Source organism: Quercus suber, unplaced genomic scaffold (assembly GCF_002906115.3).
Source record: "Quercus suber isolate HL8 unplaced genomic scaffold, Cork oak 2.0 scaffold_57, whole genome shotgun sequence".
NCBI lineage: Eukaryota > Viridiplantae > Streptophyta > Magnoliopsida > Fagales > Fagaceae > Quercus > Quercus suber.
In genome coordinates, this window is record NW_027069522.1 from 457,170 (window position 1) to 484,122 (window position 26,953).

Below are 26,953 nucleotides of genomic sequence, written 5' to 3' on the forward strand. Positions count from 1 at the left end.
ATTTCCATAAAAATGACAAACCCAAACAGGCTTACCATGCATCTTGTCCTTAGAAATGGTAGAGTCCTTAGATTTGAACTCTTTCAGATCAACCCTAATCTTCCTAGGAGGTGTGACCTGTACAGGTTAAGTAGTCTCACTCACAACCTCACTCACAAGGGGTTCAAAGGAAGAAGAAGGAACAAAGTTTGTGAAATTTGGTGCAGACACAGAGATGCATGTTGGGGTCTATGCACTAAAAGCCAATTGGTTTGCATGTCATAAATAATTAAATTATTTAGTTATTAAAGACTATCTATAAATGAAATAATGAGATATTATTTTAGTCTATGAAATGCATAGTATGTGATTTATGTGAAAAATCACAGAAAGATATAAATCATAAGTTCTTTGTAAACTCATAATTTTAGTTCGTAGTCAGTGATGAAATTGGGCATTTCATTTGCGAAGACTATAACATATCAACTAAGATGATTTGTCTTGATCATGGAAGTGGAGACTTCTAGTTGATATGTTGATATGTTTTAAGAATTAAGACATATTAAACTAGACCGCTGTAAGATTTATTATTCTCCTAACGACTGTTAAATGAATAATAAATCTCATGACTTCTATTTATATCAACTCTAAATCCTGAGAGAATAATGGACCTGATCATGAGATGTAGGTTGCTTTGATATATCAAGAGTGAGATCTATAAGTTACAGTCAAAATCTCAGTATGTTGGGCAGTCGCATTTAATATTGATGGAACATATATTCTCAAGATGGAATTCATAATCTCTTAATGGAGATATAAAATATTCCCTTAAGATAAGTATAATAAGTTTGGTTATTCAGAGTGTTGGGCCCAACCACTTTAGTAAGGAATTATTAAAGTATATTTTTATAGAATTGGATTTCATAAATATATGATGAATAGCATAAAAGATTAAACCGGGTATTCAAGGATTAGGATGTAGTCATTTTCAAAGTAGTAGTCTATATTATGACTTTGTATTACTACGAATATTTTATGAATGGGTTGTATGTATAATAAAGTCTTGGGATATAATTTATTAATAAGGCCTAGAGTGCAATTACATTATTATAGTGGAATTAAATATAATTAATGGTAACTTTGGACTTGTCAAGAGTTGACAGAAAAGCCCAAAACCCATTGGAGCTAGAGTCTTATTTGCTCTCTTTGGTCCTATCTCAAGCCACAAACTAAAGCCCAATTGGGTAGGCCCAAAAGGCTAACCCTATTAGATAATCAGTCATTATTTAATAAGATTTATTAAATAAAGAAACTACTAGAATAGTTTAACGTAGTATGATGAAAAAGAAAAGAAATCAGTTTTTCTTCACAAGGAGAAAAAGAAGGCTTTTTCTTTGAGAGTCCATGTACAAAAGACTAATTGAGAGACCACACATCTTGGGCTCCATGTGGAATTGAGATGAAGATCGAAGGTATTCTCAAGTCATGTTTTGAAATTTACTGCATCAAGGTACGCTTTCTATTCTTTATTCTAGAATTCATTGTTACATGTTATCTTTCATGATTGAAGTAGATCCGTGGTTGTTGTTTCCATTGTATGTTTTGTATGAGATACAAAACCAGATTTTCCAATAATTTTCAACAAAACCTAATCCAGATTTGTCAAAAGTAGCCTTTTGAACACTCAACATATGATCAAGTTTAGAACTAGCAGATTTAGCAATAGATAAATCAAGTTCCAAAGATTTAACTTTATCAAGCAAAAGCTTATTCTCAGTTTTCACATTGTTCAAAAGTTCATTAGCATCAAGCAATTTAACAAGCAAATTTTTCTTATCAAGCTCAAAAGATGCAATTTTCTTTAAGCCTAATTCAACATTCATGCATCATTTGCAATAACTTTAGAAAGTTTATTGTAGACTTCTTGAAGATCTACATCCTCAGAGAGTTCCCCATCATAAGGGTTTTCTTCAACAGACACACTTTCATTGACTACAGCAGTAGCAGTAAAAGCAATGAAATTTTCATCATCGTCACATCCAGACTCATCATCAGAAACTTTATTATCACTAAGGGTTACAGTCATAGCCTTTCCCTTAGACCTCAAGTATGTAGGACATTCAGATTTCATGTGACCATACCCTTAACATCTAAAACACTGAGGACCCAAAGAATTATTTGAAGATTGACCAACTTTTTCTCTAAGTTTTACATTGTTGTTAACCTTAGTAGTATCATTTTTCCTAAAATTTATAGGTTCAGCAGTATTTGTACCTCTTGCCCTTTTGTTACTATTCTTAAGAAAGTTTCTAAAGTTCTTGGTAAGGTAAGCAATCTCTATAGCAAAGAGCTCATCATTAAATCCACCAACCTCAACATTATCAACTGACTTAAGAGCCATTGACTTGGATTTGCTAGTTTTGGGTAGGTCCAACTCATAGGACTGAAAAGATCCTACAAGTTCATCAATCAGGATGGAGTCCACATCCTTGCTTTCAGTTACGACAGTCATTTTGGGTCTAAAATCTTCAGTTAAATATCTAAGAATCTTCCTAACAATTTTAGGTTGATCATATATTTCCCCTAAGTTGTATGCAGAATTAACATTGTCATTAAGTTTAGTATAAAATTCATCAAAGGATTCATCATCAAACATCCTAATGCTCTCAAACTTAGAAGTTAATTCTGCAACTTATTTATTTTGACAGCCTTTATGCCTTCATGCACAGTTTGGAGGATTTTTCAAGCAGTGTGAGCCACCTCTACATTAGAGACTCTCTTAAATTTCCCCATAGAAATAGCATTAAAAATGGCATTCATAGCTTTGCTATTGAACCCAGCTGCTTCTTTTTAAGAAGTTTGCCACTCACTCACAAGAGTAGTGGGCTTCTCCCATCCATACTCGACGGAGTTCCAGACTATCTCATCAATAGATTTTAGGAATGCTTTCATTCTTACTTTTTAATAAGCATAATTATTCCCATCAAAGTGAGGAGGAATAACTAGAGAGTGTCTGTGTTCCATGACAACAGGGGTCAAGAATTAGCTCAGAGATCAAAAGATCTAAAACAAAAGAGCTACTCGCTCTGATACCACTGTTATGTTTTTAGACCCCTTAAAACACAACTGGATTAACCTAGTAAATTAGCCAAGTGATTACTTAGTCCAAATTTTAGATCTAGGTTATCACAATCAAACAATCATATCATGTATAGCAACAGAAATATATATAACACAAAGATATGATCACCCAGGAAAACCAAACCGGTAAAAAACCTGGAGAGGATTTAACCAAGCTGTCCTCAAGGTAAACTTGAATCCACTATAGAAAGAATTGAAGTTTTACAATAGAATTTAGACTACTAACATTCTATTGCTACCCACCAGTAGAAACTTACTGACACGACCACGTGCAAGCTCTGAGACTACGGACTCCTTCTTTCTTGATTCTCCAGTAAGTACAAGCACCCTCGCTTTTGTATCTTTAAGTTCTCATGGCAACAAATGAATGATCATCAAGTTCTTGAAGAAATCTCCTTTTTAATAATCCTAAGCATGTGTGAAAGAAAGCTCCTCACTGATCTCACAAGAGATTCACACAAATAGCAATATAAGCAATCTCTAAAATGTGGCTAAGGTTTGCCTTATATACCTAGGGCAAAAACATAAAACCCTAAACATTTTAGGAGTTAGGGCTGATTTGGAATTATGCAGCAAAAACGCATTCTACCCGAGATTAGATTGATCGAGTCTAAGCTTCGATCAATCGAGCCAAGCCGAGATGCACAATAACTTCTGCATCAGCTCAATTCCAACTTTACATAAAAGAACCAACTTTGGGCAAGTCTATACAAGACTAATCAACTTGTTTTGATCATGGTTTACCAACAATACACATTAGAGTTCTAAATACATGAAATCCTAAGACTTTAGAACCTAACATACACCACATAAAAACCAATAAAAAATCAAGCACATAACACAAAATATAGTGATAAAGTGGAAAACAAATGGAGTAACACTCATAAAGGAGAAATCACTTCGAACAAAACCTTACTCAACAAGGCATTCAACAATAATAAGTGAAGTTTTACAACCTAGTATAAAACTTTTATACCTAGACTCTACCTGGTAGATTAACTTACAACATAAAAAATTTATGTAGCTTAAGAACCTCTAAACTCATGCTTATATGGATGACTTCACGGATGACACATCAACGCTACATGACCAAATTCGCCAACCAACTCCAAGATCATAAAGATATTTCACCAATGGGAAACAACCTGAAAAATATTTTTATGAACCTATGGGCATACAAGATGGAAAACTAGGATTTTCTTTCTAAGTAGCTTAGGGCCTACCTCCCAAAATTTATGGAAGTCAAGCTTCATAGGCTCTCTCAATTAGGTTGAAATAATAAACAACATTGACTTCATTAAAACATGTCAGATTATGAATTCTCTTTTCAAAATGTTAGGTTCTAAAGATTTAGGAATTTATGTATTTAGAACTCTAGTGTGTAATGTTGGCAAATCATGATCAAAACATGTTGTTTACTCTTGTTTATACTTGCTCAAAGTTGTGTCTTTTATGTAAAGTTAGAATCAAGCTGACGCAGAATTCACTATGCATTTTAGCCTGGCTCGATTGATCGAAGCTTAGGCTCGATCAATCAAATCTTGAGCAAAATATTTTTTCTACAGAATTTCAACTCAGCACAAGCCCATTAAGAATTAAGGTTTCAAATCTAATTCTCCTAGTATAAAAAGAAAACCCTATCCACGTTTTTTAGAGCAGCTCTGGTTGCTCATATTGCTATTTGTGTGTATCTCTTGTGAGATTTGAGAGGAGCTTTTCTTCACACAAGCTTAGGATTATCAAGAAGGAGATTTCTTCAAAAACTTAATGATCATTCAGTTGTTGCCATAAGAGCTCAAAGATACACAAGTGGGAGTGCTTGTACTTGCTGGAGAATCCAAGAAAGGAGTCTGTGGTCTTGGAGCTTGCACGTGGTTGTATCAGTAAGTTTCTATTGGTGGGTAGCAATAGGATGTTAGTGGTCTAAGTTGCTGGAGAATCCAAGGAAGAAGGAGTCCGTGGTCTTGGAGCTTGCACATAGTCGTGTCAGTAAGTTTCTATTTGTGGGTAGCAATAGGATGTTAATGGTCTAAGTTGCTATTGTAAAACTTCGATTCTTTCATAATGGATTCAGATTTATCTTAAGGATAGCTAGGTTAAATCCTCCTCAGGTTTTTTACCAGTTTGGTTTTCCTAGGTCATCATATCATTGTGTTATTTATTTTTCCGCTGCTATGCATAATATGATTGTTTAATTGTGATAACCTAGATTTTTTTTAATTTGGACTAAGTAGTAACTTTGCTTGTTAACTAGGTTAATCCAATCGTACTTTAAAGGGTCTAAAAACATACAAGTGGTATCAAAGCAGGTAGCTCTTTCTTTTGTTTTAGATCTTTTGATCTAAGAGCTGATCATTGACCCCTATTGTCATAGATAATTTGAAGTGTCTTTCTGATCATGTTTCTGCTCATGCTTCTGTTGATTTTATTGATGTTTGTGAAACTCTTCGTAAGGAATTGTCTAAATCTTTGAAAATTTCTAAGAAATTTAAAGAAGAGTTAAAATTGGCTAATCTTGAAAAAGATGAATTGATTGTGAGATTGGACGAATCTAATAAAAAGAATGAATTTTTAAGAAATCAAATTTCCTCTCAAGATGAGAAGATGAAAAGCTTGGAATAAGAGTTAGTTGAATCTAAAGCTAAAATTGAAGATTTAACTAGTGTCAAGCCTGTTGTTGATAATAGAAGTGTTTCTGTTTCTTTTAAGCTTAAAACTGAGAAAATTTATATCCCTCCTTTCAAGAGGAATAATAAAGAAAATGCTTATTTTGCTAGGTTAGATAAATGTCAAAGTTCTGATGTTGACGCTGAAGTTTCTAAACCTAAGTCTAAACCTATTGTCAGAGAACATAATAAATCTATTTTTGTGCCTACCTGTCACCTTTGTGGTGTTGTTGGTCATATTAGACCAAATTGTTCTTTGTTGAGGCAAAAACCAAAATTTGAGACTAGATTTGTTGTTAGGAATACTGATGTTCCTAAATTTGTTCCTATTTGTCACTTTTGTGGTGTCTCCGGTCACATTCATCCTAATTGTCATAAATTGAAATTTAAGCATTCTATATTTCAATCTAGGATATGTGATGATATTTCTCCTGCCATAAGTCCATATAAATTGTTTCATATGCTTTTGAAATATTTAAGCTTGTTGGCTTGTGAAAGGAATTTGCAGGACTTTAGTCTTTCTCTGAAGATTGGTATAATCTCTCAAATACACTCTGCTTCTCACGGATTTTCACCTACAAAGCTAAAAACTTGTGCTATATGGGTGAGAAAAGATTTTCTAAGGTGAGTGTTGTTTTACTTGTCCCTGATTTAATTTTTTCAATTGTTTNTGAGATCGAGCAGGTCGAAGGTCGAAGGTTGGTGGGTCGAAGGCGAGAACGCGCGGCGGAGGCGAGATCGAGCGGAGGCAAGATTGAAGGCGAGATCAAGCGGCGCAGTGCGATCTGCGCAGTGCGATCGGCGCGGTGCTCGGTGTTCACCGGTGACAAGACTGGTGTGATCTGGTGCATGCGATCGTCAAACTGGAGCTCGGGATTTGACGGCGACATCGAAGGCGTTCTGGGCTCCTCTTCTTCCTCTCGTCTCTCTCTCTCTCTCTCTCTCTCTCTCTCTCTTTCTCTCAGAAATCATTTAAAGTGAAAATAGGAACGAAAATGCATTTTAGTGGTCAAAGCTTCTTTTTTACGGTCAAATGAAAATGATTTCCAAAAAATTCTATTTTCCAAACCAACCAAACAGCCTATTTTACGGAAAATGATTTCCTGAAACCATTTTCACCCAAAACAAACGCAGCCTAAAATGAAGAACATTTCCACCAAAGGATCAGTCCAATAATACCACTCACTGGTAAATAGTGCAATACTTCTTCGTGAATCTCTGCTAACATGTTTATGTACCTTATTTAACTTGGATGAGCTTATTTTATTACACTTTACTAGTTTGAGCTTTGTAGTGCATGTTGTGTAGGAAGATGTTTATAATTTTTATCACTTGATCTTGATCTTGAAGTCACATGTCTTTAACTGTCGGACTTGAACCTTTTGAGAAAAGTATAAATAACCATCTCACCACTATTTACTAGCCAATCATGAACACCTTAGTGCATATCGTAAGATTTTGTGCTCGAGAAAGTGTAGTACATGCACAAAAAGAACATAAGGTGTAGCCTCGGTTTAAATACTAAAATTGGTGTGTACATTATTGGGCTTTAATAAATTCATAATCAAATAAAATTGGTATGTACATTATTCTGGTTATTCTAATAAGTTTCTGAACAACTAAAATTGGTGTGTACAATATGAGGCAAATTCAAGAAACTTACATGATTGCAATCTTTTATTCTAGGAGATGTAAGAGTTATATGATGTAACTCTTTAGTTGATAGTCTCTTTTGAATTTATGTGATGGATTTTGTAGAAATTGTGATTGATTTCTATTTACATATCACCTCACATGTATCTCAAACTTTTTGTTAGTTGCACACACTACACAAGTTACTCTTTGCTAAATTTTGTACATGTTATTGTGTGTGATTTTGGTTTGGCCAACCAAGGTTGAAGAATTCCTTGATATTTATGCAAAATGTGTTTAAAGTTTGAGAAATTGGAAATTCTAGAGCTTGAATGTACCCAAACTGGGAATTTTGTTCAAATTGGGTTTAATTGATGAAATTGGCTTGTTGATTTGATGTAATTGATCATTATTATCTGTCCTCTCACTTGTATGATGGTATCAGAGCAAGTGGTTTATAAAAACGAACAAGTGATTTTTCAAATTTGGGGGTTTTTGTTAGAAACTCTTTGTTCAAGCCAATTTTGTGAATTTGAACTTATATTGAACTTAGTTTCACTGCATTAGAGTATGTATCATGACATTTTTTCATGCATCATGTATGTTTAAGATTCACATGTATTGCATTTTTTTTTGTATCTATCTTGCAGTTTTGTAGTTATATTTCTCATTGTTTTCACACATAACATGCATACACTTTGCTAAATTGCGTACTCAACTTGATCTAAAAATTGATTGATTAATTGGTGAGTTATGTATTTTTTAGTATATGCTATTTTTATGTATGAACTGCAGAAAATATTTTTGTTAAGAGATTATCAACGTGCAAATATTTTCTCTACTTATGCAACTGTTTATAGGTCACATAGTGTCAAGTTTGCATTTATTGAAAGAGAGAATATTTTTCTTCATGTGTATCCTCTCCTTAGTTTTTAACTTTGGTTTGTGTGTCTTTATTTTCCCACCTCCTCATTTTTCCCCAAAACTGTTTTTCCCAAAACTTGTTTTGTTTTTCCTATTTTTATAGAGGGAGAAGCTTGTTTTACCCTTTGTTGTTCATAGGGGAGTTGTCTCTATTTTTTATAGAGTTGAATTGTTTTGTGTTCCCTTCATTTCCTATTTCCTCTTATTCTCTGTTGAGTTGTTACTCTTTGTTTGAGTTATCTTTGTCAATACGTGACAAAAAGGGGGAGATTTAGATGAAATGTGGGAATATGTGTGAAAAATACAAGAATGTTCTGTTTAGGGGGAGTTAACATTGTTTTTGATGTATCTAACTTTAGGGGAGAGTTAGTTTGCATATTTGTTGATTTACTGTTTTTCTATCACACATGCGTTTATGCGTTTGTTTAGTGTTTTAGAAAATACACAGGTTGATTCAGTCGTGCTACTGTCTATACTTGCAACTGATAGATGGTAGTTAGGTTGGATTTGTTATAATGGGCATTTTTTTTTTTTTTTTGTAAAGGGCTTTTATTTGTAAACTTTGAGTTTCTAATTTGTGTTTTGTCACGAATTGCCAAATGGGAGTTTGTTAGGTTCTAAAGATTTAGGAATTTATGTATTTAGAACTCTAATGTGTAATGTTGGCAAACTATGATCAAAATAGGTTGTTTAGTCTTGTTTAGACTTGCTCAAAGTTGTGTCTTTTATGTAAAGTTGGAATCGAGCTAATGCAAAAGTTACTGTGCATTTCGGCCTGACTCAATTGATCAAAGCTTAGGCTTGATCAATCGAAAATCGGGCAAAATGTTTTTTCTACAGAATTTCCAACTCAGCCCAAGCCCATTAAGGATTAGGGTTTCAGATTTACTTCTCCTAGTATTTAAAGAAAACCTTAGCCATGTTTTTAGAGTAACTCTTGTTGCTCATATTGCTGTTTGTGTGAATCTCTTATGAGATCTGAGAGGAGCTTTCGTTCACACAAGCTTAGGATTATCAAGGAGGAGATTTCTTCAAAAACTTGATGATCATTCAGTTGCTGCCATAAGAGTTTAAAGATACACAAGCAGGAGTGCTTGTACTTGCAAGAGAATCCAAGAAAGAAGGAGTCCGTGGTCTCGGAGCTTGCACGTGGTCGTATTAGTAAGTTTTTACTGGTGGGTAGCAATAGGATGTTAGTGGTCTAAGTCGCTATTGTAAAACTTCGATTCTTTCATAGTGGATTCAGGTTTACCTTGAGGATAGCTAGGTTAAATCCTCCCCAGGTTTTTTACCGGTTTGGTTTTCCTGGGTCATCATATCATTGTGTTATTTATTTTTCCACTGCTATACATGATATGATTACTTGATTGTGATAACCTAGATTTGGAATTTGGACTAAGTAATAACTTGGATTGTTAACTAGGTTAATCCAATTTTGTTTTAAGGGGTCTAAAAACATACAGAGACAATAGAAATTAAAAAAAAAAAAAAAAAAAAAAAAAAAAAAACTTGGGTAAATTTTGTATGAAAATGCCCCTAAGTCCGACTGGTCTAGAATTTTGACCAGAATGCAATGTCGCTGTTTTTGCATGAAAGTTTGTAGGTAGCACATATAGAGGTCCATGAAACAAATTGAAAATTCTTTAGAAAAAAAAATGAGTAAATTTTGTACGAAAATGCTCCGAGGTCCGACTGGTCAAAAAGTATGACTGAAATAAGATATCGACGTTTGTGCATGAAAACTTGTAGATAGCACATATAGTGGTACAAGAAACAAATGGTAAATTAAAGAAAAAAAACACTCGTGTAAATTTTGTACGAAAATGCCCTTGAGTCAGATTGGTCATGAAATTTTTACCAGAATTCAATATTGGCGTGTTTGCATGAAAACTTGTTGATAGCATATATAGAGGTCCAAGAAACAAATGGAATATTGTTTAGAAACAATAGAAATAAAGAAAAATAAAAATAAAAATAAAACTCAGGTAAATTTTGTACGAAAATGCCCTTTGGTCAGACTAGTCAAGAATTTTGACCTGAATCCAATATCGGCATTTTTGCATAAAACTTGTAGATAGCATATATAATAAACAAATGGAAAATTCTTTGGAAAAAAAAAATACTTGGGTAAATTTTGTCAGGTTCACCACATGTCATCAAGGATCCCATTTTCACTTAATAGTCCTTAATTCTCAAAGTATTTTATGATATATCCTAAGAAATAGTTTTGAAAAATACTCCAAGAATATATGTGCATGATACTAATAATTTAATCACTTTCCTCTTAGCTTATATAGGATAAGTATTAGTTGATTATTGTATTAAAAACAAGTGGTCTTAACTTTAAACCTTGTCTTTGCTTTTAAGTGGCAGGCCAAAAAAAATTTTTGGGATGAAATGAATTATGTATTGATGCATGTATAAAGTTAAACTCAAAACATATATATAAACAAATATACACATATGAGAGAGAATATAAATCTTAATTATTTTTTTTTATACTAAAGTAAGTTATAACTTACAAATTAATTACCATATATATCCTTGCAAGATTGAAGAGAACCTATCATTTGCCTAAAGTATAGACATGTCAAAAAAAATCCACAACAAATTTTTAGAGAAAGAAGGGGGAGGATCTTAGGGATTAAGGCAAGGGGGTCTTCCTTACCATGCTGATTCCATTTGGCCATCTTAAATAATGAATTAGAGATCAGTGCCCGAGGCACATGCAACTCGTATATTGGGGGAGGTTGTTTGACAACCAACCTAACTTCAAACAAGCATATGATTTGTCCACTTTATTCTAAGCGATCCTAATCATCCTACAATTAACGTTAAATACTTTGAATTAAGGTTGAATTTGTGGAAACTTACATTGATAGACAATTGCAAACTCATTTTAAATAATTTTTTTACTAAAAAAAAATCTACAATGAGAATCTAGAGCTTTTACGACTCACAAGATTGACCCATTTCTTAAGAGACTTTAATATTAGTTATTAAAATAATGTAAAATTTGTGGTTTATAAATTGTTGCAAAAACACGTGTTTAAAGCACTTTATAATGCCAAAAAAAAAAAGTGATTAGTATCATATTTCTAATAACATATTTTAAAAAGTGAAAAAATAGTTGATTGTTTGATGTGAGTATTTTTTATTTTTTTATTTTAAGTGTGTTTTATGTGTTGTCAACATTATTTAGGTTTCACGGTTTTCAAAATAATTATAACAATGTCACTCAAAATTGTTACTTAAAAACTAAAAATCCCTCTTGAGGTGTTCTCAAAATACAGTGTTTAAATACTTTAAAAGTTTAAATTAAAAAGGGTTTTTAAACACTGAAAACTGTTATTTGAACTCTTTAACCAAACAATTTGGTTTAAAATGATTGCCACCTGCATAACCAGATGCCATAGACGGAAACTTAAAACAATCTTTAACACTACCTAGAGCAGTCTAGCACTAGGCATATAGACTATAGAGTGAGACATAGAGAACCAATTGGAGAGAGAAATTGTCTCTTATTGCTCTAATCATCTTTAGATAACTTGTAAAGAAGATAAAGACTTACTGTTTAGACTATTTTGGTATCTAGCTTTTACATAGTGCTAAAATTGGACATCTCATTCTCAATATGAAATGCCATTATTCACTTTTCTATCTACTACTCTTAAAGGTGATAGTTCAAACTTCAAACAAATGAAATGGGTGTCAAAGGTTTCCATCTTGCTGGATGGTAAGGGTTATTACTTGTTTATGGAATAAATTACACCTAACATCAGCACAGTCTGTTTTAAACACCTTAGTAACCAGTTCTTCTAGGAATAAAATAAAAGTACACAATTTCTCAATATTTCCAAATTAGTACGCTACCTCACATATGAATCATTAAAAAAAGTTTAAATTTTATATTGTGGTAAGATCCATATGTGATATGCTAGACCGAATATTATAAATTTATGTTGTGTTACCATTAAACTCTATAAAAACCTTAGTAACTAGTCCGTCTAGGAATACAATGAAAATACATATGTTAAGTTCTAAAGATTTAAGAAGTTATGTATTTAGAACTCTAATGTGTAATGTTGGCAAACCATGATCAAAACAGGTTGTTTAGTCTTGTTTAAGCTTGCTCAAAGTTTTGTCTTTTATGTAAAGTTGGAATCGAACTAATGCAGAAGTTACTATGCATTTCGGCCTAGCTCGATTGATTGAAGCTTAGGCTCGATCAATCGAAAATCAGGCAGAATGCGTTTTTTCTACAGAATTCCAACTCAGCACTAGCTCAATAAAACGTTTAGAGTTTTATGTTTTGCCCTAGGTATATAAGGCAAACCCTAGGCACGTTTTAGAGGTTGCTCATATTGCTGTTTGTATGAATCTCTTGTGAGATCTGTGAGGAGCTTTCCTTTACACAAGCTTAGGATTATCAAGAAGGAGATTCATTCAAGAACTTGATGATCATTCAGTTGCTGCCATAAAAGCTTAAAGATACACAAGCGGGTGTGTTTGTACTTGCTGTAAAATCCAAGAAAGAAGGAGTCCATGGTCTCGAAACTTGCACGTGGTCATGTCAATAAGTTTTCTACTAGTGGTAACAATAGGATGTTAGTGGTCTAAGTCGTTATTATTAAAACTTTGATTCTTTCATAGTGGATTCAGGTTTACCTTAAAAATAGCTAGGTTAAATTCTTCCCAGGTTTTTTACCGATTTGATTTTCTTAGGTCATCATATCTTTGTGTTATTTATATTTCTACTGCTATACATGATATGATTATTTGATTGTGATAACCTAGATCTAGAATTTGGACTAAGTAATAACTTGACTTATTAATTAAGTTAATCTGGTTTTTAAGGGATCTAAAAATAAACAACATAATTTCTCAGTATTCCCAAATTAAACCATTACCTCACATATGGACCATATAAAAGAGTTAAAATTGCATATTGTGGTAATATCCATACGTGATATGGTAGACCGAATGTTGTAAATTTTCGCTGGGTTACTATTGAACTCTATGAAGTGCATCGCAAAATTTTGATACTCCAACGATATCTTGCGGCAAAATAAAATCTTAATTTAGTACCAAAGACGTGGTGTTTCTCTTGCCAGCCATGTGGCAGAATGGTTTTGAGTTGAAATGTTCCTGAGTAACCGAAATGCTATCCTTTCCCTTTATGGGCTAAGGACCTTTTTTTTTTGGAAAGGACTTTTCAAAGCCATATATTTCCCGCCTCTTGACTTCCCCATCTAACTCTTATATTCTCTCCCTCTCTTCAATGTTGTAAAGCTTTGAATCAATATCATTTCTGAGAATTCCAAATCTATGATAGTTCAAGATCGTTTCCAAAAGCTGAGGTCAGAAATGTTTAAAACTTAAGTGTTATACTTTAACAAAACACATACTACGTATTTGATAAACAAAACACACACTAGTATTACATATATTTGATTACAGAGAAGTTGGACAATAGTGACAGATTGAAGAAGGCAATAAACTCACATTCAATGAGTCTTCCTTGGAGACATCCTTATGCTTATGGTGATAAAGCTAGAACTAAAGGGACATGAAATAGAACATAGAACCACTTAGTTGTGATTCTTTAAACTAGTACACTTGCTAGCGACTACAACAAAGTTGAATCTCAGACTGATAGATCCTTATTCTTGCCGATATGGCTATTACACTTCAATGGAGGTTTCTCATCCTGCAAATAAGAGGAGAATTCAACAACAACAACATTAGGCTTTGGCTAAAAAGAAAACTTATTCTATTTGTTTTATTTACATGTCCCGTTTTTTGTGCCAACATGTGACACAATTTCATATATTAGTCATTGCATAATTATTAGTTAAACCCTCCTACCAAAAAAAAAAAAAGTTACTGTTAGTTAAAAACCATAAACATCCAAGGCACGTGGATCATTGTACTACATATTTAATATGAAATCATGGTTTTAAGTATATGATCGAATATATGCAGATTTCATGTAAACGTGGACATGATATATTCCATTGAAGCCCTTTGGTTCAGGTTTTGTGGGCAAAAGTATAAACAATTGTGCACTCGAAAGCAATTAATGAAGTACTTTTGAAATATAGACGAAATAATACTCACTGTTTTTTAACTGAGTGTCAGAGAATCCAAATAAAAGTTGAAGAAGTAGACTTGGAAAAAAAAGAAGCCAAGAGCTACTCTTATTATTACTGATTGGGTTCAAATTAATGGAAGGAAAGTCTTCCTAGGTGGTGGTGAATGGTTAAGGATTTTAGACATAGAGTTTACATTGTTTGTCAAGCAAGCAGTATATATTGTATAAGGTTTCAAAATATATATACAAATATGTAATCTATGGTGCAGAAGATTTGTATTTGCATATATATATATATATACACACACACACATACTACCTCTTTTCCTAGTCGGTGTTTGCTTGGCTACTCCCACCAGTTGTCTTGTATTTGGGGAGGGGAACTCGGCCTGACTCAATGCTCATTACATCTTCCACAAGAAGTTCATAGTGCCTTTTCACTTGTTCTGGTGTTTTCCCACCAACAGCCTTAGCGACATTGTGCCAACGGTCAGGGGTGTCCTTATCATACACAGCAAGAGCCCTCTCAAAGGCCTTGTTCTCTTTTGCAGTCCATGAGTCAGAGGAGGACATTGAACCGGATGCCATTGCTTAGCTTAGGGTGTTATAGTGGTTGTTTATTGAGTGGAAACTAAGGTCTTGAGGAGGTGATAAAAGAAGGGAAAATATTAGGAAATGTTTGAAACTTGGAAGGCCACAATGATAGTGAGAGAGGTTTTTTGATGAGAGTCAAGAGAGGAGACTAGTCAAGGGTTGATATGTGCAAAGAGGTGGCACTGCCTTCTCTTTATAGGCAGGAATAGTGGGGTGAAGTGGGGTTGTGCCAGTTGGCCTACAATTTTGTAAAATTGTAGGTGGAATTTCAATGATTTGTCTCCTTAGGAACCACAAAATGAAGAGGGACAAAGAAGGAGAACACTAATGTGGGAGAATATGTATCTCTAATAAGTAAAAGAAAAAGTAAAAGAACATTAAAATAAATTAATTAGTTCTTTTCTTTTTTTAATAAGAGAGATCATATCAGGTGAAAATTGTGTTATAAGTTATAATCATTTGGATTATATAGATAAAAACAAGGTAGAAGTTCTAAAACTAGAGATACATATATATCCAGTATCACGTTGTATAAAATTTTAGAAGATGTGACATTTTGTACACTATGAAATTCATAAATGAAAATCTTTTAACCTTGTAATGAGCTTGAGGATCCTCTTCCTTACGTTTCATAGTTTAAATTAAAAATTACAAATCTAAACATGTATCCAATGAAAGCTGCCTATCTCCAGGAAAATTACATAATTTTCACCTAGGGTGGTTTGTTGATTGTGAAACAAGAAGACACAAACTAGGCTTTCTTCATTTGAAATGAATCAATATTGCAAATTTAAATATAGATCCAATATCAAGTCATATAAAATTTTAGAAGACGTGACATTTTGTACACTATGAGATTCATAAACGAAAATCCTTTAACCGTGAAATGAGCTTGAGGATCCTCTTCCTTACGTTTCATGGTTTAAATTAAAAATTATAAGTTATAATCATGTATCCAATGAAAGCTGCCTATCTCTAGGAAATTACATAATTTTTATAGGATTAAAGCCATAAAAAGATAAGAATGCCACGGTGAGTTTCTCCATCTGTTTGGATTTCATTCAGATTTTTCCCCTCTCATTTTCTTATCCTACGTACTCCTCCTTTCACTTGCAGTTACCACAATAAATCCAATGAAGGTACCAAAACTTTTTCGCTTTTGAACCACAATAGAGATCTGCTAGCTACAATAAAAGGCTTGTAGAATTCTCTTCATTTACAGGTGAACTTATCGATGTACTCTGTCCTGAACAACATTCCAAGCACTCTAGCTGGCCAAATGAGTTACATTGATTATATCATGTTTGCTTCTCCCAGGAGAGGTAAACATATATTACCGAATTTCTTTAGTAGTTGGGACCTTATTTTCGTGGATGTAGGTTTTTCTCTCAGAATGGTTTCCTCTCAACAAAATGTACTTTGGGGATTTCTTTTTTATCAAACAATGAAAGTTCCCCTAATTCAATTATTACCATCAAACTTCAATGAATGATTGAGGGTGATGTTATTATGTTACCACTAATAGATATGGCTTTGAACTCAAAGCATATGTGATATCATGTAATTATGGATGCATAGTCCAAAAGTGATTCGTGATTAATATATGCATTATCTTCAGCTAATGTGAGAATCTTTAGCAAGTTTTATGATGAATCAGAAAAACAAATGTCATAACAGGAAGCATATATATATATATATATATATGGAGAATAAGTTGATGTTAGGGTCTAAAGATTCAGGATTTTATGTATTTAGAACTCTAATGTGTATTGTTGGCAAACCATGATCAAAACAAGTTGTTTAGTCTTGTTTAGACTTGCTCAAAGTTGGTTATTTTATGTAAAGTTGGAATCGAACTGATGCAGAAGTTATTGTGCATTTCGGCCTGGCTCGATTGATCGAAGCTTAGGCTCGATCAATCGAAAATCGGGCAGATGCATTTTTTTCTGCAGATTTCCAACTCAGCCCTAACTCATAAAACATTTAGGGTTTTATATTTTTGCCCTTGGTATATAAGATAAACCCTAGCCACGTTTTAGTGTTGCTCAGATTGCTGTTTATGTAAATCTCTTGTGAGATCTGAAATGAGCTTTCCTTTACACAAGCTTAGGATTATCAAGAAGGAGATTCATTCAAGAACTTGATGATCATTCAGTTGCTGCCATAAGAACTTAAAGATACACAAGCGGGAGTGCTTGTACTTATTGGAGAATCCAAGAAAAAAGGAGTCCGTGGTCTCCGAAGTTGCACGTGGTAGTGTTAGTAAGTTTCTACTGGTGGGTAGCAATAGAATGTTAGTAGTCTAAATTCTATTGTAAAACTTCAATTCTTTCTATAGTGGATTCAAGTTTACCTTGAGGGTAGTTAGGTTAAATCCTTCTCAGATTTTTTACTGGTTTGGTTTTCCTAGGTGATCATATCTTTATGTTATTTATATTTCTACTGCTATACATGATATGATTGTTTTGATTGTGATAACTTAGATCTGGAATTTGGACTTAGTAATAACTTGGCTTACTAACAAGGTTAATCTGGTTGTGTTTTAAGGGGTCTAAAAAACTTACAAGTGGTATCAAAGCAGGTAGCTCTTTGTCTGTTAATTTTTTGATCTTTGAGCTAATCTTTGACCCCTGTTGTCATGGATTCTTGGAAAGTCTTTTTGTTTATATGTCAACTTGCCTACTTGTTGCTTATGTCTATTGTTGCTTTTGCAAAATCTTTCCTTGAGCATCTTGGATTAATCACATGTGATAATAATTATTTATGTTATACTGCTTTAATCGCCTTAAAGGCACGTGATTCTTGTCTTTGGTATTTAGATAGTGGTTGTGCCAGGTATATGATAGGAAATAAAAGTTTATTCAAGACACTCTTTGAAGGAAAGATTGGGACAATCACTTTTAGAGATGGAAGCAAATCTGTGATCAGAGGCATTGGAACTGTGGACATTCTAGGGTTGCCAGTTTTCGAAGATGTTCGGTATGTTGATGGATTAAAGGCCAACCTACTCAGCATCAGTCAGATTTGTGACAATGGTTTGAATGTTCTCTTTACTAAGTATGAATTTGAGATACTTGATGGAGGAGGTGACTGTATGTGTGTTGGTGTAAGGACAGTTGACAACTGTTATGGTATAACACCAAGTATAAACAACAAGTGTTTTAGTGCAAAAATCGATCAAGTTGATTTGTGGCATCAACGGTTGGGGCATGCAAGTCATAAGCAATTAGAAAAGATTTCCAAGTGTGATGCAGTTATTGGTTTACCTAAGTTTGAGAAGATAGATAAGTGCATCTGTGGACCATGTTAGATAGGTAAAACAAGTTATATCCAAGCATCCGTCTGTAGCTAGTGTTCAAACTTCAAGACCTCTAGAGCTATTGCACATTGATCTTATGGGTCCTGCCAGAGTTCAGAGTTTAGGTGAAAAGAAGTATATTTTAGTTGTTGTTGATGAATTTACTAGATATACTTGGGTTGTGCTTTTGAAAGACAAAACTGACGCTCTTGAGAAGATGATACATCTGTGCAAAAAATTGCAGGTTGAGAAAGATATTGTGATAGCCAGAATCAGAAGTGATCATGGAAGAGAATTTAAGAATACCAAACTGGCTATTTTTTGCAATGATTAAGGTACACATCAAGAGTTTTTTTCACCCAAGACACCTCAACAGAATAGGATAGTGGAAAGAAAGAATAGGGTTGTTCAAGAGATAGCACGTGTCATGCTACACAACAAAAAGTTACCCAAATCCTTCTAGGGAGAAGCAGTTACCACTGCTTGCCATATACTTAACTGAATGTATTTCAGACCTGATTCCAAGAAAACTCCCTATGAACTCTGGAGAGGGAAGAAGCCTGTTGTCATATATTTCAGGGTATTTGGCAATGACTATTATATTTTGCGTGATAGAGAGAACCTAGAAAAGTTTGATGCAAAGAGTAATAAAGGATACTTTCTAAGATACTCCTCCACTAGTAGAGCTTATAGAGTGTACAATCTGAGAACCAAAACAGTCATGAAATCTTCAAATGTTGTAATCAATGATGAAGTATGTTCAGAAGCACATTTAGAAAACACTATTCTAGTCCAAGATAAGCCTTTAGAAGTTGATGATTCACTTCCAGCTGATTATGTGGGGAAACATAGTAAGGAAGAGCTGTTGTTGTTGAATGATACAGTTTCAGTACTATCAAGTTCAGAACCATCCACTCCAGTTCATGAAACTCAACAAGCACAAAGTGAGCTTAGTCCTCCATTGAAACCGAAAGGTACCTCCACATCTCTGGTTAAAGGTCCATCCTCTAGAGTTAAATTGAATCATCCTGCTACAAATATATTGGGTAGTCTGAATTATAACATGAGTTTGAGATCAAAAGCAATGTGATTACTCACTCATGCTATCTATCCCAATTTGAACCGAAGAAGGTGGATGAAGCACTTCAAGATGCTGATTGGGTAAATTCTATGCATGAAGAACTTCATCAAGTTGTTCGAAATGATGTGTTGGAATTAGTTCCTAGACCAAAGGGAGTAAACGTGATTGGAACTAAATAGATCTTTAAGAACAAGTCCGATGAACATGACACTATTATCAGGAATAAATCAAGACTTTGTTGCTCAAGGGTACACACAAGTGGAAGGAATTGATTTTGATGAGACCTTTGCACCAGTAGCAAGACTAGAATCCATCAGGATACTTTTGGCCATAGCAAGTCATCTGAATTTTAAGTTGTATCAAATGGATGTCAAGAGTGCTTTCTTGAATGGGATGTTGTAAGAAGAGATATATGTTGAACAACCAAAGGGTTTTGTTGATCCTTATAGACCGGATGATGTCTATAATTTGAAGAGAGCCCTTTAAAATTTGAAACAAGTTCCTAGGGCTTAGTATGATAAATTGACTGCATATCTCACTGAGCATGGATTCAAAAGGGGATCTGCAGATACTACTCTCTTCATAAGAAAGGATAAGAATGGTTTTGTTGTAACTCAAATTTATGTTGATGATATTGTTTTTGGTGCTACTAATGATTCTCTTGCTCATTCTTTTACAGATGAAATGAAGGCGATATTTGAAATGAGCATGGCTAGTGAACTAACTTATTTCTTGGAATTGCAGGTGAAGCAAACAGATTCAAGAATTTACATCAATCAAGCAAAATACGCAAGATTTGGACTGGATAAGGCTGCCTATGCTAGAACACCAATGGCTGTAAATGCAAAATTAACAATTGATCTATCAGGTGAGTTTGTTGATGTTACATTGTATAGAAGCATGATTGGATGTCTTTTGTATTTGATTGTCAGTCGGCCTGACATCTCCTTTAGTGTTGGTGTCTGTTCTAGATTTCAATCTAATCCTAATGTTTCATATTTAAATGCTGTTAAAAGAATCATAAAATATGTAGGTGGAACTTGTGATTATGGATTATTTTATAACAAAGAGTCTAATCTGTCTTTTGTTGGATTTTCTAATTCTGAATGAGCTGGTAATGCTAATGACAGAAAAATCACCATTGGTCGGTATTTTTATGTTGGAGCCAATCTTGTGGCTTGGATGAGTAAAAAGCAAAATTCTGTTTCTCTGTCTACTGCGGAGGCAGAATATATTGCTGCTGGAAGTTGTTGTTCTCAGCTTCTTTAGATGAAAAAACTTTTGAATGATTATGGGATAGTACAAGACACCATGGTTGTTTATTGTAATATTTTAAGTGCTATAGATATCTCTAAGAATCTTGTTCAGCATTCTAAGACTAAACACATAGAAATTAGATACCACTTCATTAGGGATTTGGTTGAAAGGAAGATTGTGGTTCTTAAGTATATCCCTACTGAATGTCAGAATGCTGACATCTTCACCAAACCTCTTGATGAAAGTAAGTTTAAGACACTTCGTCAAGTAATTGGTGTGATTCGGTGTCCTTGGTCTCTTTTAGCTTTCATGGTCCTTGTGCTCCATTGCTCTATCTTTTGTGACCATTATTCTTTAGTTTCTGTTATTTTCTTTTTATTTTTAGGATTTGCATTGCATAAGATTCACGCATTTCATTCTAAGACTGTTTTTGTTTCTTTTTTCAAAATAAATAAATAAATAAAATGAAGCAAATTGTGTTTTGGATTTATTCTCTTGGTTTTTGAAAATAAAGTTGGTCAATTTATTTTCACATAACATGTTTTTGTACCTTGTTTAACTTAGATGAGCTTATTTATTGCACTTTACTAGTTGAAATTTTGTAGTGCATGTTGTGTGGAAAAAATGTTTATGGTTCTTGATCGCTTTGTCTTGATCTTGAAGTCACATGTCTTTGATTGTCGAACTTTAACCTTTTGAGAAAGACATAAATAACCATTTCACCATTGTTCACTAGCCAATCATGAACACCTTAGTGCATATCGTAAGATTCTATACTCGAGAAAGTGTAGCACATGCACAAAAAGAATATAAGGTGTAACCTCGGTTTAAATGCTTAAAATTGGTATGTACATTATTGGACTTAAAGTTAAATCAAATAATTAAAATTGGTGTGTACATTATCTTGATTATTTTATTAAGTTTCTGAACAACTAAAATTAGTGTGTACAATATGAGGCAAATTCAAGAAACTTACATGATTGCAAGCTTATGATCTAGGAAATGTGAGAGTTATATGATGTAACTCTTTAGGTGATAGTCTCTTTCAAATTCTATATGATGAATTTTGTAGACTTTGTGTTTGATTTCTATTCACATATCACCTCACATTTATCCCAAACTTTTGCTAGTTGCACATACTACACAAATTACTCTTTGCTAAATTTTGTACATGTTATTATGTGTGTTTTTGGTTTGACCAACCAAGTTTGAAAATACTTTGAGTTTTATGCAAAACAGATTTGTTGCTTGAGATTTTAAAGGGAGAATGTTTGAAAAGGTTAATTTTGGGAAAACTGGGTTTAAATCTTGTGTTTTTGAAAGAATTTCATCTCATACTCATGCATTTTATATATAAAATTCAATTTTTGAGGAGAGTTTGCATCAAAATCAATTGTTTTTCAAAAATTTATTTTTTTTACAATTTTGATTGATCGAATCTGTTCTTCTATCAATCAAAATTGTAATTGAAAATTTAAGTGAGCCTCTGTCTATTTTGATCAATCAAAAATCGTGAATCAGGTTTTAAAAAATCAGATCTTGACTTTTTCAACTTACCTTTTTCAAAAGTTTTCAAGCTTTTCTCTCTCTCTCTCCGATTTGGACTAGGCTCTACATCAAATTTTTGTTATTTTCCTCTAAATTTTTGCAAGGTTTTTCTCTCCCAAGACCGGTAAGTCCATTTTACCCCTTTTTTTGCATTTTATTTCATGTTTTCATGCATAAATTCATGCATTTGTTTGGGATTTTCGGACCTATTACAAATTGCGGCTTTTGATGATTCAAGCCATATTTTCTGAAATTGATCAATGGGTTTTTGTGCTAGGATGTTATAAACTTGATCTTGATGGGTTAATTTGATCAATTTTGTGATTTGTGAGAAATTGGATTTTCTAGGGCTTGAATGTACCCGAATTGGGGATTTTGTTCAAATTGAGTTTAATTGGTGAAATTGGCTTGTTGGATTGATGTAATTGATCATTATAATATGTATTCTAGCTTGTGTGATGATCAATTGGTCAAATTTTTTATAAAACAAACAAGTGGTTTTCAAATTTTTTGGGTTTTTGTTAGAAACTCTCTGGTCAAGCCAATTTTGTGAACTTAAACTTAAATTGAACCTAGTTTCACTACATTAGAGCATGCATCATGAAATTTATCTATTCATGCATTCATATAGATTTTTGTTCTATATTTTTTTGTGCTAACTTGCAGTCTGCCCTTGATTTTTTTTTTTTTTTTTTTTTTTTTTTTTTTTTGTTCTGCTGGTAGGCTACACTCTTACCCATAAAGGTCTTGAACTCATGACAGCNCCCTGATTAAAGAGTTCTATTCGAACCTCTCTTGTTACATCTATGATTCTAACACCCTTATTAGGAGTTGGATACGAGGTGTTGAGTTCACCATTACCCCTAGGGTAGTGGCTGATGCTCTTGGGGTTTTGGTCGTTAGGTAGCCCGTTTATCCTTATGAGGAGTCTCCACCCTTAGATGACATCATGTCATACATCACTGGGTCTTCTATCTAGTGAGGTTCTGATCCTCGGATCATGTGCGTTGAGCTTACTAAGACTACCTATCTTTTCCTTAGGATAGCATGTCATTCTTTATGGCCTATTTCTTATCTCCACACCATCCCTATTGAGCGATGTGTGTTTCTTTATGCCCTTGTTTCTAGTGCTTCTATTTCTTTTCCTCATCTGTTTCTTTGTTCTTTGAACAAGATTCATCGGAGTAGCGCTGTTGGTCACGCTCTTGTTTATCCTATTTTCATTCATAGGATTTTGTTATATTTAGGTTTAGATGGTTTCCCCACGTCTGAGCCCGTATACATTACTGGTCCCATAAGTGCCACTTTACTTCAGTAGAGGGCTGCTCACTTGATAGCTAGAGTTCAGTCTTCTGGTACTGTACCCCCTCCTCCCACTTCTATAGGTGATACACAGGCTGAGGCGTCTGGTGGTGGTGCTACTACTGATGTTCCTCCATCGACTACTTCGGATGATACCGACATTCAACATACATTGGATCATGTCTTGACCATTTAGGCGGCTCAAGGACAGGTTTTGGTGGACTTGCTCGATGAGGTTCGTGCTTTGCGTGCAGAGTTGGCGCATTTTAGACGATCTCCTATGCCACCTCCTTTTGATGATGGATTCTGATTGCCCTTTGGTATTCCGTCACAAAAAGGGAGAGTAGCTTTTGGAGTAGCTTGTAGAGTTTTTGTTGATAGGGGGAGTTTTGATTGTTTGGAGCCTATGGTGATTAGATTGTATCTAGGAGTTGCACTGTGTATTTACTTTTCTTTTTTGGCTCTTGGTGTATATTTGTTGGGCTATTCATGTTAGGGGGAGATACATTTATTTTGTTTCTTGTTTCATTGCTTATTAATTTATATTTATGAGTTATTCATTGATTTATGTCTTTATTTTGTGTTTTGTGAAATCAAGAGTTTATTTTGTTTACTTGTATTTTCTACACATGCGTTTGTGCGTTTGTTGAGTATTTTAGGAAATACAAGTTGATTCAGTCGTGCTGTTGTCTACACTTGCAACTGATGGATAGTAGTTAGGTTGGATTTTTTGTAAAGGGCTTTTATTTGTAAACTTTGAGCTTTTAGTTTGTATTTTGTCACGGATTGCCAAACGGGGAATTTGTTAGGTTCTAAAGATTTAAGATTTCATGTATTTAGAACTCTAATGTGTATTGTTAGTAAACCATAATTAAAACAGGTTGTTTAGTCTTATTTAGACTTGCTTAAACTTGGTTCTTTTATGTAAAGTTGGAATCGAGCTGATGCAGAAGTTATTGTGCATTTCGCCTGGCTCGATTGATCGAAGCTTAGGCTCGATCAATCAAAAATCGGGCAGATGCGTTTTTTCTATAGATTTCCAACTTAGCCCTAACTCTTAAAATGTTTAGGGTTTTATGTTTTTGCCCTAGGTATATAAGGCAAACCCTAGCCATGTTTTAGTGTTACTCAGATTGCTGTTTGTGTAAATCTTTTGTGAGATCTGAGAGGAGCTTCCTTTACACAATCTTAAGATTATTAAGGAGGAGATTCGTTCAAGAACTTGATGATCATTCAATTGTTGCCACGAGAACTTAAAGATACATAAGCGGGAGTGCTTGTACTTGCTGGAAAATCCAAGAAAGAAGGAGTCCGTGATCTCGTAGCTTGCACATGGTCATGTCAGTAAGTTTCTACTGGTAGGTAGCAATAGAATGTTAGTGGTCTAAATTTTATTGTAAAACTTCAATTTTTCTATAGTGGATTCAAGTTTACCTTGAAGATAACTAGGTTAAATCCTCCATAAGTTTTTTACTCGTTTAGTTTTTCTAGGTGATCATATCTTTGTGTTATTTATATTTTCGCTGTTATACATGATATGATTGTTTTGATTGTGATAACCTAGATCTGGAATTTGGACTAAGTAATAACTTGGCTTATTAACTAGGTTAATTTGGTTGTGTTTTAAAAGGTCTAAAAAACTTACAGTTGAGAATGAATTATTTTGTTTGATAAGAGTTTGGTTTAGTACTTTCTTGTGGCAGACATTTTCAAAGCACATGACAAGAATACGACATACCGTACTGCTATAAATAATAAGGGTATCCATAGAGGATCTGTTTACTTTGCTGTTAGCTATTAGTTCAGGATAGTTTTCTAGAGTACGGTCAAGGAGTTTGGCCACTTTGTCTTAAATTTTAATCCATTAGGGTTTAGAAATCATTGTTCTTTATTGCCATATGTTCTCATCCTTGGAAGTGATAGGGAAAGTGATTTGAAGTTTTACCTCACTTGGATGAACACATGCATTGAGCTTGGCTGGCCCATATATCTCTTTCACCCTTGATAATGATGAAGATCCACATTGTATAAGAAGCTAATATAGGCAAAATCTAATTTTGACTATAATAAAATTTTCTCTAAGCTTTGGTTTTAAATATATAAATAAATAAATAACTAAATATATATATATATATATTACCTAGATTTATTTATATTGGACTCATCATTTTCTACACTGAATTAACTCACATGACATAAAAATTTAAAAATTTTAGATTAGATGGACATGTAGCACAAAATAAATTCTAATTGAAATCCAATTTTTACACTAAACTAGCTTGTAACTACATATATATGTATGGATACACTTAAAAATATACAATAAAATGTATAATATAATTCCTATATTATAATTTAAATACTATTGATAGTCATTTTTATATTTTATTAAGTCTTTAAAAAAATTTTGAAAGATTTATTAGGTATAAAATGTAAATTGTCCATGTTTTTTTTTTTTTTAAATATTATGAAGCACTTTTTTTTTTCTTTACGATTCATTTATGTAGACTTTTTGGTTTTTGTACTTAATAACTTACTTGGATGAATATTAATGATATGATCCCACATTTGATTCTAAAATTAAGAAATAAAACTCTTTAAGAATAAATAATTTAGGACACATGACGCAAAATTGGAACTTTATTTTGGAATTCTAATTAGAGTTTTTCTCAGTTTCACCTATTATTNTCAAAATCTAATTTTGACTATAATAAAATTTTCTCTAAGCTTTGGTTTTAAATATATAAATAAATAAATAACTAAATATATATATATATATATTACCTAGATTTATTTATATTGGACTCATCATTTTCTACACTGAATTAACTCACATGAATAAAAATTTAAAAATTTTAGATTAGATGGACATGTAGCACAAAATTAAATTCTAATTGAAATCCAATTTTTACACTAAACTAGCTTGTAACTACATATATATGTATGGATACACTTAAAAATATACAATAAAATGTATAATATAATTCCTATATGTATAATTTAAATACTATTGATAGTCATTTTTATATTTTATTAAGTCTTTAAAAAAATTTTGTAAAGATTTTATTAGGTATAAAATGTAAATTGTCCATGTTTTTTTTTTTTTTAAATATTATGAAGCACTTTTTTTTTTCTTTACGATTCATTTATGTTAGACTTTTTGGTTTTTGTACTTAATAACTTACTTGGATGAATATTAATGATATGATCCCACATTTGATTCTAAAATTAAGAAATAAAACTCTTTAAGAATAAATAATTTAGGACACATGACGCAAAATTGGAACTTTAATTTGGAATTCTAATTTGAGTTTTTCTCAGTTTCACCTATTATTTTATATATATTGATTAACTCACTTAGCACAAAAATTTAAAAACTTAAATTAAATAAGACACATGACGCAAAATTAAACTCTGATTGAATTTCAATTTAAATA

General features: G+C 33.1%; 1 protein-coding gene across 1 annotated transcript; it reads right to left on the reverse strand.

Moving 5' to 3' along the window:
• Positions 1-13,780: 13,780 nt before the first annotated feature.
• LOC112023298 (protein RADIALIS-like 2) lies at positions 13,781-15,181 on the reverse strand. Its single transcript, XM_065772379.1, has 2 exons — positions 14,756-15,181; positions 13,781-14,052 (listed from the first exon to the last, which is right to left on the reverse strand). Exon 1 carries the CDS (start codon positions 15,022-15,024, stop codon positions 14,764-14,766), a length of 261 nt encoding a protein of 86 aa, XP_065628451.1. The 5' UTR covers positions 15,025-15,181; the 3' UTR covers positions 13,781-14,052; positions 14,756-14,763.
• Positions 15,182-26,953: the final 11,772 nt, after the last annotated feature.